General features: G+C 32.8%; 1 protein-coding gene across 1 annotated transcript; it reads left to right on the top strand.

Moving 5' to 3' along the window:
- The first annotated feature begins 1455 nt into the window (after positions 1–1455).
- LOC145306144 (uncharacterized) lies at positions 1456–12669 on the top strand. Its single transcript, XM_080148116.1, has 15 exons — positions 1456–1717; positions 2236–2380; positions 2814–2918; positions 3564–3645; positions 4059–4164; positions 4613–4717; positions 5666–5825; positions 6308–6414; positions 6858–6977; positions 8120–8181; positions 9098–9180; positions 9679–9705; positions 10095–10184; positions 10986–11086; positions 11820–12669. The coding sequence occupies exons 1-15, from the start codon at positions 1470–1472 to the stop codon at positions 11947–11949; spliced, it is 1671 nt and encodes a 556-aa protein (XP_080004242.1). The 5' UTR covers positions 1456–1469; the 3' UTR covers positions 11950–12669.
- Positions 12670–14601: the final 1932 nt, after the last annotated feature.

Raw genomic sequence — 14601 nt, 5'->3', positions numbered from 1 at the left:
TCTAGGATAACACAGAGCTTATAAAGGACATAGACGTCATTTTAATAAAATCTGAAAATCCTCCAAACTTTGTAATGGTTGAAAATGAGAATATAAAGGCTGAAATAGAAGGAGATGATTTCATTACTGACGATTATGAAATTGCTGACATTAATCATAAAAGAAAAAAATTAAGGAAGACTCCAAATGTGGATAAAACTATTCTTTGTAGCAATTGCGTGGTAAGTGATATTTGTTATTTATCGTATCGTATTATAAGAAGCTTTTTCGCGGATATCAAAATGTACAATTATAAGATTAAAGCCATTTTTTAGCCTCGAGGTGCCGAAGGCACGGGTTTAAAAACACGTTGTAACCTTATGATTGTACATTTTTACATTCGTAGAAAACTGGATAAAAACGATACGATACATGATTTTTCAGTGTGGCTGAGAACCGCTTCTAATCTCGCGGATATTAATCGGCTTGGAAGCCATACTGGAAAAAAAATTATTTTTAACAAGAATGACAGTATCCATAAAATTGAAACTTATTGTAAATTCGCGTAATGAGGACATTGATGCTTGAATTTTTAGGAATTGATTAAAGAGATGTTCTGCTTTAAAAGTTAAATATCAGCATGTTTTAAATGGACGTACGGACTTTCTAGGAACGATTATACAGTTGCTACGCTTTCATATGGTACCTAACTGTTACAGGAATCATAATGTAAAGTTTGAAATCGATAGGATATTTTTTACATGAACAAAATTAACGACAAAAAGAGCTAACCGTTGAGGATGTACAGCCATCAACTATAGAAAAGGTTTGCTTTTAAAAATCTACGTCTAATATAGGTATATACTGATATTCTGAAAGCAACAAAAATATTATACCTAATCTTTAAAGGACTCGCACTTTGTTTCTTGCATTCAAGTAGTAAGGCATTTAATTATAATGATTATACTTTTTCTTTAGGATTTAGAGTTCAGCAGTGTAAGAGAATTTAATGAACATAAGAAAACAATTAATATAAAGGAACAAATGATTTTTAAATATTTTTTTTATTATTCATTGGTAATACCTAAACGTCTTTAACAGTAAAATTCTATGAAGTAGCAAAGCTATTCTATAATTCACTTTGTCTGTCCGTCAGTCCGTAACGCTAAGAAGAAAAAGTGATTTTCTCGGCTGCTTTAAAAGATAGACAACTAAAATTTTCAATAAAGAACATATGCGAATATAGTCTATTTTTTGTTTTTGTCCGAATGTCTATCGGTCACGTTGAAGTCATTAAAAAATTTAAGGTTTTGTGATTTTTTTTTTGAGTTTTTATATGCTCTGTTTTTTCATTTAAACCCTTGAATCCCCTCATTTTACCCCCCTTGACGTCCTTGTAAATAGGATTTTATTAAAAGTGGTAATTTTTTTCACGTGTTGGGTGTATTCTTTGGGTCAAATGCTCTTATTTAGTCAAACTGTTCTTAATTATGACCAAACGTATATATATATTTTATTTTTATAAAGTAAGAATTAAAGATAGAATTTTAAAAAATCAATTGTTCTTTATCTTACAGTGTAAAGTTTTATACAAATGTGACTTATGTGAAAAGAAAATGGACCCGAGTAACTTTAGTAGACACAAAAAGTGGCATGCAGGAGAATATTCATGTGATATATGCCATGTTTCTTATGCGGAAAATAAATCTTTGCTGAAGCACATACGAAAATTACATAGGTTAGTTTTAACTTCTTTATTGATTATGCAGGGATCTCAAGGCATAGGATTAGACATAACTCATTATCAACAAATATATTTGATTTAAGTAAAACTTACCTAAACCTTACACCTAGTAGTTGAAAATTGTTCCTATTCTAAAAATGGAAAAGCATAATTGAAAATATTTGTTATTCAATATTATCTGTACTAGCTGCTACGCCCCTAGAGGCTCCCTAATGTCACTTAAGGAAGGGAGAGAAGGCTAAGTCGACCCTCCACTTTTGAATTTGGCTTTAAAAAGTAAAGTAAAATAAAAATCAGGGAAAGGGGGGGGGGGGGAAGTATTTTTTCCTAGGGCAAAAGGAGGTTGTAAGTACTCATTACCAAATTAGTTATAAAGCTTTCCTGGACCTATTAGAAGCTGTAAAGGAGAACAACAATCTTAAACTATTGATGAAATCCTCATTTATGTACCTAAGGATTTTTTATTATTAAAATGTGTGTTGGATATTATTGTTATTTTTTTATATTTTCAGTGAGATTGAATTCTACCCAAGTACAAATCTAATCGAAGAGAATTGTGTAATAAAAGAAGAAATTGACAGTGAAGATTTTAATATTGATCATGATATAACAACTGAAAATACAATCGCAAATAATCTAAGAAATTTTAAATTAAAGGTTTGGGGTGTCAAAATGTAAATTTTAAAAGCATTTTTGTGTTTTATTGCATCAAGCAGAATCTGAGATAAGGAAATACCAACCGTAGAAAAACCTCATTGCTTCTAACTTGTCCCACTAAACTAAAAAATCTAATAGAAAAGTTAGTAGCAATTTTTTTTAGAGGTTTGTTGTAACACTTAAGATTTAGATTTTTTTATTATTTAGCAAATTAGACTTATTTTATCCTTTACCGTGTAGTTTCTCATTTTAGGGGAAGGTGCCATCACCCTCTCAAGATAAATAGCAAAACAACATAACTAAGCCAAACTAGCGACGTAAAAATATTTTTAAGTAATCAGCTAATCTTGACATAGATTCCCTAGAGTTCTCTAGAGACATAGCCGCTAGAAAGGTTATAAGATACTATTTTTGACACCTTAACTCCAAAAAGGCGCCAAACACTGAAGTAGAAAGATTCTTGGCTTGCAATTTATGTGAACAAATTTTCATTGATTTTGAACAGTTTAATGAACACAAGAATTCTCATAAACACAAGGTGCGTACATCATTTTAAAAATTGGATGGCAAAGGTACTCTATTATTACAAATGTCTGTTTGCCTGACTAGATAACGTGGTTTCAAAGATTTGTATCTAATTCTTCAAGGATAAGACAACGGACGATAAATTGATAAACATACCCAATGATACCATACAAAATCACTCCCTCCATATATAAAAATTATGGTTGAAACGTGTGGACACTGCTAGTTAATGAAAGAAGGAATCTGAATTTAACGAAAGTACCCAAAGGTTTCAGGCTAGCAAATAAGAAAACGTGATTATGAAACTTTGGGTACTAGTGTAATTCCCTCCCTCCATGGAATTTAGGGATGTTTAAAATACAAGGTAGGGAGGCGACATTGGGCTGTTTATTACCCTATTCCCCAAAGTTTTATGATATCGTTTTCTTATTTGTTGGCTGGACAACTTTTGAGGTTCCTATTAAATTTTGATTGGATTATTCATCAAGTTAAATGTCCAAACGTTTCTACCACTTAAGTACAGAAGGGGTACTTTTAAGTATCATTATTGGGAATGTACATCAATTTTTCAGCCAGTTTTCTATCCCTATAGACCCCTGAAAAATACATATTTAAGCTTTGCTAATTATGATTATTGTCATCCTTGTTTATTTTTAAGGTATTAACCTGTAACAAAGCAGGCTGTACTCAATCATTTGAGGGTGAAGATCAAGTTGAGATACACAATCAGACTTGTACAGGTGAAAAAGTGGGATTTATTGACATTTATCCAGGGATATTAAGGGATAATACAATTCACGATAATTTGATTTACATACCCAATTGATAATTAACAAGAAACCTCTCTTTATATTTTTTTAATTAAAATGTCTAGACATTAGTTTTGAGCTAACCCCTCAAAATTTTGTAGGAGTACCCAAAGTTATTGAACCAATATCAAGATAAAGAGAATATAAAACTTTGGATAACAGTGCAATTAACAGCTCAATGTTCCCTCCCGCTTGCATTAGCCTGTGTCAAGAACGTCTAAGGGAGGGGTAAAATCAGGATTTTCAATGGTATGGAGAGAGGGAGGAGGATACCGGTTTACCCCCTTCCCCCTCCCCCCCCCCCACCGCTTGGTTGACATTGTTTTTCTACTTTTTTATCCCAGGAATCGTGTATTTGAAAGATAAATGGACGGATGACAAGAAATGTTGTGCTCTGTACGTTTGCGCACTTTGTTACAAAATATTCAATGCCTCCAGTAATTTTATCAGGTAAAAATTTATATTATCCCCAATGATGATACACAAAATTACCCCTTCTGTAGCGTAAAATAAGTGGTTGAAACGTTTGAACACTACTTAAAAAAGCACTCAATCACAATTCACTAAAGTCTCCAAAGTTGTTAAGCCAAAAGGATTAGCGGGATGTTTGAGAGTCTCTGTATCTGTTTGTACAAAAGGTTCTCGTTTTCGCTGAACCGATATGGTTCTCCTTACAATTTAGCCTATAATAAATCCTGGAAAAGGTTTATTATTATCTTAGGGGAGGGTACCACCACCCTCCTAAGAGAGCTCGCCCATAGAAAAAAGCCTCCAACCCTAAAAATCTTTGTTTTTCTCTAAAGATAAAATTGTTAATGGGACCTGTTACTTTAAATAAGGATTTACCTGTATTCATTTTTACACTCCCTAAAGCAACCTAAATATTTATTTCTTTTAGGCATAAACAGCAGCATTTAGAGGAGGCGTTTCAATGTGATTTATGTAACAAATTATTCTTTACAAATGAGGATTTGAAAAAACACAAAAGTATTTTTCATCTTAGGTAAATTTTACTTCTTACAATTAAACAAATGATGACAACATCCATGAAAGCGATGCTCTCAAATCAGACGGCAGGACATACGAACATAAATATATGTATTAGGGTTGGCAATCCGTATCCGGTATCCTGAATCCGCCCTACTTTTGACCAATTTTGGAATCCAAATCCAGAATCCGTTTTTTAATAGCGGATTCGGATTCTTAATTGGTAGCGTCTTGAGTTTTTTCTTTCAACTTCCCCTTTTTTTAAGGCAAAGATTATCATCATTATATATAATATCTTTTAAAATCTGGTTCAATTCTCGTAAGTGAATTATAGAAAAACCAAGAACATTAATTTTTAGGACATATGTAGCACTTAATTTTTTTAATTTTTTAAAAAAGCCTTTTAAAATATTGCTAGAATCAGGAATCCGCCAAAAATAAGAATCCTGCATTTTTTGATAGGATTCTTGTAAGAATCCGAATCCGGTCCAAAAATTTGACGGATTGCCATCTCTAATATGTATAACACTTATATAAATGGAATGAACAATGATTTTTAATGCGCAGGGCGTACTGACATACCAACTTAAAGAGAAACTTTAATAGTAAAAGCCTATAAAGGGGTAGTTTCACGAAGTGCATTTAAACTTGAAGTTAGTGAACTGCATATTTTTTTGTTCAATAGTTTAAACTACATTTATAGGACATATATTTGAAAGAATTTCAATTTTCTACCTGGTAGTTTTAAAAATATCAAGACTTGAAAATTGTATTTTTTTATGTATGCAACAAAAATGGCTGTCCTTTTTTTAAAACTGGAATAGCATGATGACTATTTTGGTGGTGCCTAATTGATTGCTATTTATTGTAATACAAAATTATATATGTTACATGATATTCATGTAACTTATGCTTGCAATCAAGCTTGTTAGATGCACTTGATTTTTTATCTGTTGTTTTTTAGTAAAGAATTTAATCAAATAGAATCTAAAGAAAAAGTAGAACCTCAAGACATCTCTAAGGATATTTCAAACCAAAGTGATGCTCAAAATTCAGTCAACGAAGAGAGGAAAAATCTTCCACTTTCAAATGTGGGAGAGACTCTTAATAAATCAACTGATAAGGTGTTTGTTTATATAATTTCTAACTTGTGCACCCTTAGCATCTTGGTAATCAGTATTCGAATGTAAAGGACTAAGGAATGTAAAAAAATAGTCTAAACCATCCTAAGACTTAATTTAAAAACAAAATATCCTTAGACTATACTGGGACAAATATGAAGCTTGCATAAAATGAAGGACTCAATCGGGTTAGTGGTTATCTAAATCGTAAGTTACAAACAAATGAAAGGTTTGACAGCTAGGCGCATGCAAATTATATTGTTATGATGTTTGTATGCGCGAAGCGGACTAAAAACCTATTTATAAAATTTAGGAAGTAGTTAGTAGCATGGATAAATGTAATCTTTTTTTTTTTTGGGGGGGGGGGTATCTTTGAAAACTTCTTTTTTTATCCGCCTTTTCTCTAGCCCCACGTTTATTGTAATCATTCCCCTTAATACACAACACACATCATGTACTGCAATTGTATAAACAAACCACCCTAGGAAGTTACTGATAATACTTCTGAAGCCGTAATAAATGCACAAACTTTGATTGAAAACAAGGAAGTAAAAGTCAACAGCAATGAAAAAAATACCAACATATCTTTTAGGTTTAGTAACATTGTAACCTTCATTAAAGTAAAAGAATAGAGGGGGACACAAAATCACGGGTAGGACCTAAATTTTTTAATATTAGCTAATAGCGTCGAAAATATTAACACAGCCAATAAATTAAGAGCTGGGGTAAGAGCTACTGTTTATATTTCCGCGATTCTAGGGTAGATGCTGTTGATTGTAATTCAGGGATCTTAAGGGATAAGACAATGATTGATAATCTAATATAAGTACATACCCAATTATAAACAAAGTTATCCTTTATGTAGATAAAAATTATTGGTTGAAAAGTTTCCACACAACTAGTATGAAATCAACCAATCAGAAATCATTAATAGTATCCAAAAGTTATACCATGACTATAAAACTTTGGGTACTAATGTAACTTAAAGTCCAATGTTTCCTCCCTCCCTGATGTAATTATAATGTTACTATAAAGTGAAAAGAAAGAAAGCAACGATGAATCTGTTTGTAAAATTTGCCATAAGAAATACTTTGACAAGTACACCATGATCCGCCATCTTGAAAAACATGGCGTCCAGTACAATTATTCATGCAGGCATTTTTTTATGTACGGTTTAATCGAAAAGCTTTGCAATTAGTATATTATGTTCGGTTGTTAGGTTTTAAAATAAACAAGTTTGTTTTACTAATCGAGATTTACTCAAAAGTTTATGTACACAATGATCCGCCATCTTGAAAAACATGGCGTTCAGTACAACTATCAATGCAGGAATGTTTTATATGTATGATTTTGAAGAAAAGCAACGCTTTTAGTAATTTATGATGGTTTGTAGGTAATTACAATAAACAAAACTACCCCCTTTGTCTGTAGACTAAAGAATGTTAGTGGAAAAGTTTGGAAAATGAAGATTATTTCATTGATCCGCCATCTTGAAAAACATGGCGTCCAGTACAAATATTCATGCAGGGATGTTTATTATGTACGTTTTTGAAGAAAAGCAACGCTTTTTGTCGGTCATTGCAATAAACAAAGTTACCCCCTTAGTCTGTAGATTAAGATTATTTGTGAAAAAGTTTGGGCAATAAACGTTTGTTTCACTAATCAAGATTTACTCAAAAGTTTATACACATTAATCCGCCATCTTGAAAAATATGGCATCAAGTACAACTATTCATGCAGGAATTTTTAATATGTACATTTTTGAAAAAAATGCTATGCTACTAATAATTCGTGTTGGTTTGTAGGTAATTACAATAAACAGAACTACCCCCTTTGTCTGAAGACTAAAGAGTATTGATGGAAAAGTTTGACTTTGGACAATAAAAGTTTGTAAAATTAAAATTGAGATTTAGCAATATTTACTAAAGTTTAAAAGCCAACAAATAGTTCTGTGTAGGTCTATTTAAAATATGTTGATTTTAAAACTTTTTTTGACATTTTTATATATTATAATCATCATTTTTCACATGATTTTTCGGAATATGGATTCCTTCCCTGGGTATAGAATAGGTGGATATATTATATTTGTCGTCAATTTAGGTTGCTAATATGTACCCCATTAATTGGTCAGTTCGTTCATTCAGTAGGGGAGAGGGAATGGGGTAAAACTAAAAGTGGTGAATGGCGGATATCGTTATATTAGCCAGTTGCGAGAATATCTTTGTTAGAGTACATGAAAATCTGGTGCAATATCCAGGTGATTATATATCGATCATACATAAATAAAACATGAACAGTGAATGTGACGCAACCTTTAGAAGAAAAATAGAACTCAGTAAACATAAAATAATCCATACAGGTAAAAAAAAAAATAATTTAACAAGATCATTGTGTGTCTGTTTTTACTGAAGGATTTCGCTAACCGATATGGTTTTCCATTACAAATTAGCTTCATATAGGCCCTAGAAGGTTTATAATTGTTTTGGGGGAGGTTACCACCTCTAGGGGCGTAGCCCTCTAGTCTTGAATTAAAGTATCAAGTATTATTTGATTTCATGGTCTAATTTAAATTTTGTATAGAAACAAGGGATCTAAATGATGATAAACAAATTTACCACTTTTGTAGATTAAAATATTTGATTAAAAATACAGTAGAGGGGGGGGGGGGGTTGGCTTCTAGTCAATCAAAATCAGTTAATCAAAATTCAACAAAAATGTGGATGTACATAGATTTACAGTCTATTTTCTTAGCCCTTTAGATCCATGTATAAACTCTTACTTTTTTAATCGAAGCTTTTCTATAATTAGGGTCGTTCCGTCAGTTACGGTTATCTCTTTTCGTTAATTTAAACAGGTTACAATCGTCCTATCGATTTCAAACTTTGCATGGTGATTAAAATCGTAGCAACTCTATAATCGTTACCAGAAAGTCCGTACGTCCATTTCAAATATGCTGATTTTTAATTTGTTTGACAACATATTTTTTGTATGTTAAAATTATCCGATTCATCTCATTTCCAATGGTATACTGATTCCTATTACAATAAAGTACAATGTTAAAAGCGAAGCATCTCTATAATCAAGTCCTAAAAACGTAAGAATGTCCTCAAACATTTTGCTGTATTTAAATAGTTTTGCAACAAATTTACAATTTTGTTTAGATTTATTCATTAATATTCTGCTTATTCAGTTCTGACACTCTGCAAGTGTTATTATTCGTTTGTCCTACCGTTTTAAAGCTTTGCTTTTATGGATGTCGTCATCCTTGTTTTTAGGAGGAACATTGCATCAATGTGATCTATGTGAAGAAACTTTTACAAAACTATTTAGTCTGGAACAGCATTTAATCAAACACAGGAAAGAATTATTTTTTCAAAATTTAAAAGTTTTATTTTCAAATAGTTTTCTCTACAAGGAGAGTATGGCAGTTTCCCTGAAAGGGTCTAACGAGCACAGAAACACCCATCCCCTCATTTTGAATTTGATATATATATTAAAAATGAGGGGATTTATCTAATATAAAACTAGGAGGGGTTTTGTGCTCACTAGTAACTTTGAGGGAAAGCACCGCAAGTCAACTTCCAATATGTAATATTTTTTCTAGTATGGCTCTGAAACTGATTTATATCCTTTGGATTATAACCAGTTCTTAGCCATAATAAAAATAATGAATAGCATCTTATTACAGACAATTTTCAACATAAATTGATAGCCCGGGACTTCGGCCCTTTGATGCTAACAAAGTTGGTTGTAATCTTATAAATTTTCAGTTTAATATCTGCGTAAAGCTGTCTATGATACGATGCAATAAATAACTATTCTTTCACCTTTTCTAAATATAATTCTTGATGTTAGGGGCGAAACACCCTATTCTTGCGACCAGGTTCAATCCTTAAATTAATTCAATCAGCTGAAATCATAGATTATAATAATATATACCCTTTACTACCTTTTCTTAAAACTTTTTGGAGATTTTAGAATAGCAGTTTATGTTTTCAATATTAATTTCAATTTGGCTTTTTTGAAATTATATAGGTAGGTATACAAATATAAATATGAATCATTACCTTTTTATAGTAGATACTTCGAATACGAGATCGTGAAGGGGAGGGGGGGTAAATTTTGGATATCGGCACTTCCAAAAAAAAAATTTGGGAGGGTTTTTTTACCTCCTAAATACCAATGAAACCAACTTTCAAAAAAGCTTGCTCGACATTGTTGCCATTAGGCCAACCTTTCTTATGCGCTAATGTAAGGATTGTTTATTAAAAGTGCCAAGAGAAATTCTCCACCAAAAAGCGATTGTATGGCCACAAAAAGTTGCACATATCAGCTGACGCTTACTCATGTGATGTTTGTCAGGTAGGGAATTTTTATCCGACTTTAAAAAAAAATCAAGTAGCTGACAAATTCTCAAAAAATCCTAAAAATGGTGGTTTTCAGATATTGCTAAGGCTCCACGAAGCAATAGTTCTGATGCAATAAATTTTGAACCCCCGTAAGTGGGGCCTAAAAAATTCACATTGAAATTACTGGGCATAATACTTGTCCAAAATGTTTCAAATTTTTACACAAGTATTTATTCATCTAAAGGCATAATAGATACTTACAACTGTAATACCTGAATTTCAAAAAACAAGGATGACAACATCCATAAAAGCGAAGCTCTGATAAACAAACGAGCATTAACACTTGTAGGTTGTCAGAACTGTATAAGCAGATTATTAATGCATTTGCATAAGTCCAAAAGAAAATTTAAGTAAATTTGTTGCAAAACTATTAAATACACGATACTGTTTGAGGACATTTCTAGGACTTGATTATAGAGATGCTTTGCTTATAACATTGTACCTTGTTGTAATAGGAATCATTATGAGAAAAATCATAAGAAACAGATAATTCTAAAATACAAAATTTATTGTCGAAAAGTAAACAATCAGCATGTTTTAAATGGACGTATGAAATTTCTGGTAACAATTATAGAGTTGCTGCGCTTTCTAAATCGTATCTAACTGTTATGCAAAGTTTGAAATTGATAGGACAATACTAACCTTTTGAAATTAACGAAAAGAGCTAACCGTTACGGACGGACTGACGGAACGACCATAATTATAGATAAGCTTCGTTTTTAAAAAGTCGGATAAAAAAATCCCCTAATGGCAGGCAACATTTGCCAAACTGCAACAACTGAAGATTCACATGATGGAGCATAAAGAGAAAAAGAAGTTTCCTTGCACCCAGTGCCCATTCTCCTTCGCCATCAGGTATCGTATTATAGACAGTTATCCGTGGATAGTGTGGGTTAAGAACCGGTTCTAATCCAGCGGTTATTAATCGGTTATGTGTGGAAAGAAGTTTGCCTGCACCCAGTGCCCATTCTCTTTCGCTATCAGGTATCGTATTATAGACAGTTATCCGTGGATAGTTTGGGTTCAGAACAGGTTCTAATCCAGCGGTTATTAATCGGTTATGTGTTGAAAGAAGTTTACCTCTCCTTCGCCATCAGGTCTGTCCGTTAGTTGGTCATTTCGTCACGCTATGCAGAAAATGTGATTTTATCGACTGCTATTGAAGATAGATAGATATCTTTCGTTACTTTGATATAACAACTGAAGATCTATCTATCTATTAAGATCCCTAGTGGAAAGACATCTATTAACCCATAGTAGAATGATACTTCTTTAATTTATCTATCTATCCATCTATATGTCTATCTATCTATTCAGAGCCCAACTGGACAGACCAACAGTAGAGAGATACTTTACTAATCTTACTATCTATCTATATGTCTATCTATCTTTCCACAGCCCAACTGGACCGACATCTATTAACCCACAGTAGAGATACTTCATTACCCTATGTATCTATCTTTCTATCTATATGGTTAGTTATCTATCTATTAAGAGCCCTAGTGGAAAAACATCTATTAACCCAGAGTAGAGAAATTCTTATCTAATCTATCTATCTATCCATCTATATATTTATCTATCTATTTAGAACCCAGCTGGACCGACATCTGTTAACCCACAGTGGAGAGAAGCCTCATGTTTGTCATTTATGTGGGAAATGTTTTTCCAAGAAAGATGCCGTTACAAAACACATTGCCTCAATACATCCTGATTGTTAGAAATTGAATGCATCGTATTATAGACAGTTATCCGTGGATAGTGTGCTTTAGAACCGGTTCTAATCCAGCTGTTATTAATCGGTTATGTGTGCAAAATGTTTTGCCAAGAAAGATGCCGTAACTAAACACATTGCCTCAATACATCCTGATTGTTAATGTACATCGTATTATAGACAGTTATCCGTGGATAGTGTGGTCCAGAACCGGTTCTAATCCAGCGGTTATTATGCAGTTATGTGCGGAAAGAAGGATGCCGTAACTAAACACATTGCCTCAATACATCCTGATCGTTAATGTACATCGTATTATAGACAGTTATCCGTGGATAGTGTGGTTCAGACTCGGTTCTAATCCAGTGGTTATTAATCGGTTATTTGTGGAAAGTATCTTTCCTTAAAGTGCCTATGAAGCAGTGAAACTCTTCGCCTTATTTTTAAAAATAAATTTGGTGATTTTTTCATTTAAAGGCTTGTGAAATTGAATATACTAGAGAAAGTCTTCAAAAAAATTTATACGCTCCACAGGCTTCTAACGACCAAACGTCTGACCGTACGTACAACCTACATACTTTAAAAGTTCTGCTATTAGGTCCAAACTTAACTATGCAAGCTAGTGGTTAAAGAAAACTCGCGTAAAATCGGAACGTGCAATTAACGGTTCTTGGTTATTTCAGAATTTTTATTTTTTTGAGGTTCGGCGGTTTAAAAATATGATTTGAGTATAAAATGTCAATTCATTATTTATTAAATAATTTGCTAACAAAAATATGAAATAGACATATTTAATTATAGCTTGATTTTTATTTAAAGTGAAGCTTTTCTATAGTTAGGGTCCATTACGGATAGCTCTTATGATTAGTTTAGGCATGCTAGAATTGTCCTTTCGATTTCAAACTTGTCATGATATTTCCTTTAAAAGTAAATTACTGTTTAACAAGGAAGGCAACATCCATAAGTAGCGAAGCACTACAAAACTTGAATTGACAAACGAACAAAGTGAATCAAGCAATATAGTTGATACTGCTGCCAACAAAAAAAATTTTAAATCGGACCAAAGATATGTGGAAATAAGAAAAAATAAATAAAAGCTGCTAAAACGTATTTAGACAGAAAAAAACAAATATGCCCCATAATAAGACAAGAAAAAGAGAAGCCCCTAGGGCGTAAACGCTAGTTCATTTATATAAATATTAATACTTTAGGTTGCTAACATTGATCAGTTTATTGGTCAGTTCTTTCATCCAGTAGGAGTGGTAAAGGTAAAGGGTGTGGATGGAGGAGATCGTTATTTTATCCAGCTACAAGTTTCACTTAATTAGAGTGCATGATAATCTGGTGTAAGAATAAAGTAATAATAAATCAATATGAGTTTAAAAATAAATCGCTATTCATGGTGCAGTGTAATTCGAATTATGCGGGGGTTTTAATCGAGTTTCGAAGAACAGATTAGTTATGAGATGGTGAATTTTCGACACAATCGAGGGGATGGAGGCCCAATACATTCGTTGTCTTTTGTTCCTAATTAAAGGGTACGAAAAGTGCATATATGGGAAATGAGTTTAGTCGACCGTAAACGTATAGAAAGCACGTCCGGCACGGGTCGCTAATTTCAATATATGCAGCCTTGAAGAAAGGAGCGTACCGTACCGTCCTGATTTAAGAAGTAAGGCAGGCGGTACGGCGAGTGACGTCAGAGAGCATCTGAAGTCGTTACTATGGCAGGGGCCATTTATTTTGTTGATATGTAATTATCATTATGGCCGCTAGGAGGCAGTAGTTTACCTTGCGCACAGAAGGCATGGTACAATTTATTTGTTGATATGTAATTATCATTATGGCCGCTAGGAGGCAGTAGTTTACCTTGCGCACAGAAGGCATGGTACAATAGAAAGATATATGGAATTGGCAAGCCCAGACGGGCCGGGTCAATTTTTTAAGAAAAGAATTACACCAGTATAGGCAGAGGGAGCACCTCTTGACTAGAGCAGCATCGGTAGGCCGCTACGTACGGTACGGTACAAGACAGGCTGGTTGCTTATCCCACATGGTTAAAAATTTGATCATTTGGCGGGAACACACACCGAGACACACACACGCATACTAGCTAGCTTGCAGTTAAAGATTAATTTTCTTCAATTGAAGTTTAACACTCGTCCTGTCAACATCTCAATACTCGTGTTAAAAGATAGAGAATATTATAGTAAAAAATCAAGCTTTTATATACAGTGAATGCATTTTTAGTACTTATTAAAATTTATCAACATATAATGAAACAAAGATAGTGAAAAATAGTCAAAGAATTTAAGTTTTTTACGCGATAAAATCTATAAAAAAATATGATATATATGTGTAGTTTTGGGTGTGGTGTATTAATTTAAATCATCTGTTTAGGGCATAGTTATTCAAAACACTTAAACCAAATAAACAAGGATCTTTACGTCAATGCAATCAACCAGAAAAGTTATACATTTTCGAATAAAAGTACTTATAAGTCCGCTTCGAAAAAGTATAGAATAAGGATAGAAATTCGAGAACAGATTGTCAAAAAATTTGCCATTTTCAAAGGATATAAGTTAAAATATTCGGCCCTTCAGGTTTTCTAAAATAATACTCCACACCCGAAACTTCTTTATTTTTTGGGACGAATGTTTTT

Source organism: Acartia tonsa, chromosome 14 (genome assembly GCF_053477335.1).
Source record: "Acartia tonsa isolate MP-2025a chromosome 14, ASM5347733v1, whole genome shotgun sequence".
NCBI lineage: Eukaryota > Metazoa > Arthropoda > Copepoda > Calanoida > Acartiidae > Acartia > Acartia tonsa.
Note: the sequence above shows the minus strand (reverse complement) of the source record. Positions and strands in the feature narration are given on the sequence as shown.

Excerpts from the sequence above, each read along its gene's own strand:
- LOC145306144 (XM_080148116.1), top strand. The coding sequence starts at position 1,470 with ATGACCAAACGTATATATATATTTTATTTTTATAAAGTAAGAATTAAA. Across the intron at positions 2,919-3,563 it reads AGAATTCTCATAAACACAAG|GTATTAACCTGTAACAAAGC; the intron begins GTGCGTACATCA and ends TTTATTTTTAAG. Across the intron at positions 6,415-6,857 it reads AATACCAACATATCTTTTAG|TGAAAAGAAAGAAAGCAACG; the intron begins GTTTAGTAACAT and ends GTTACTATAAAG.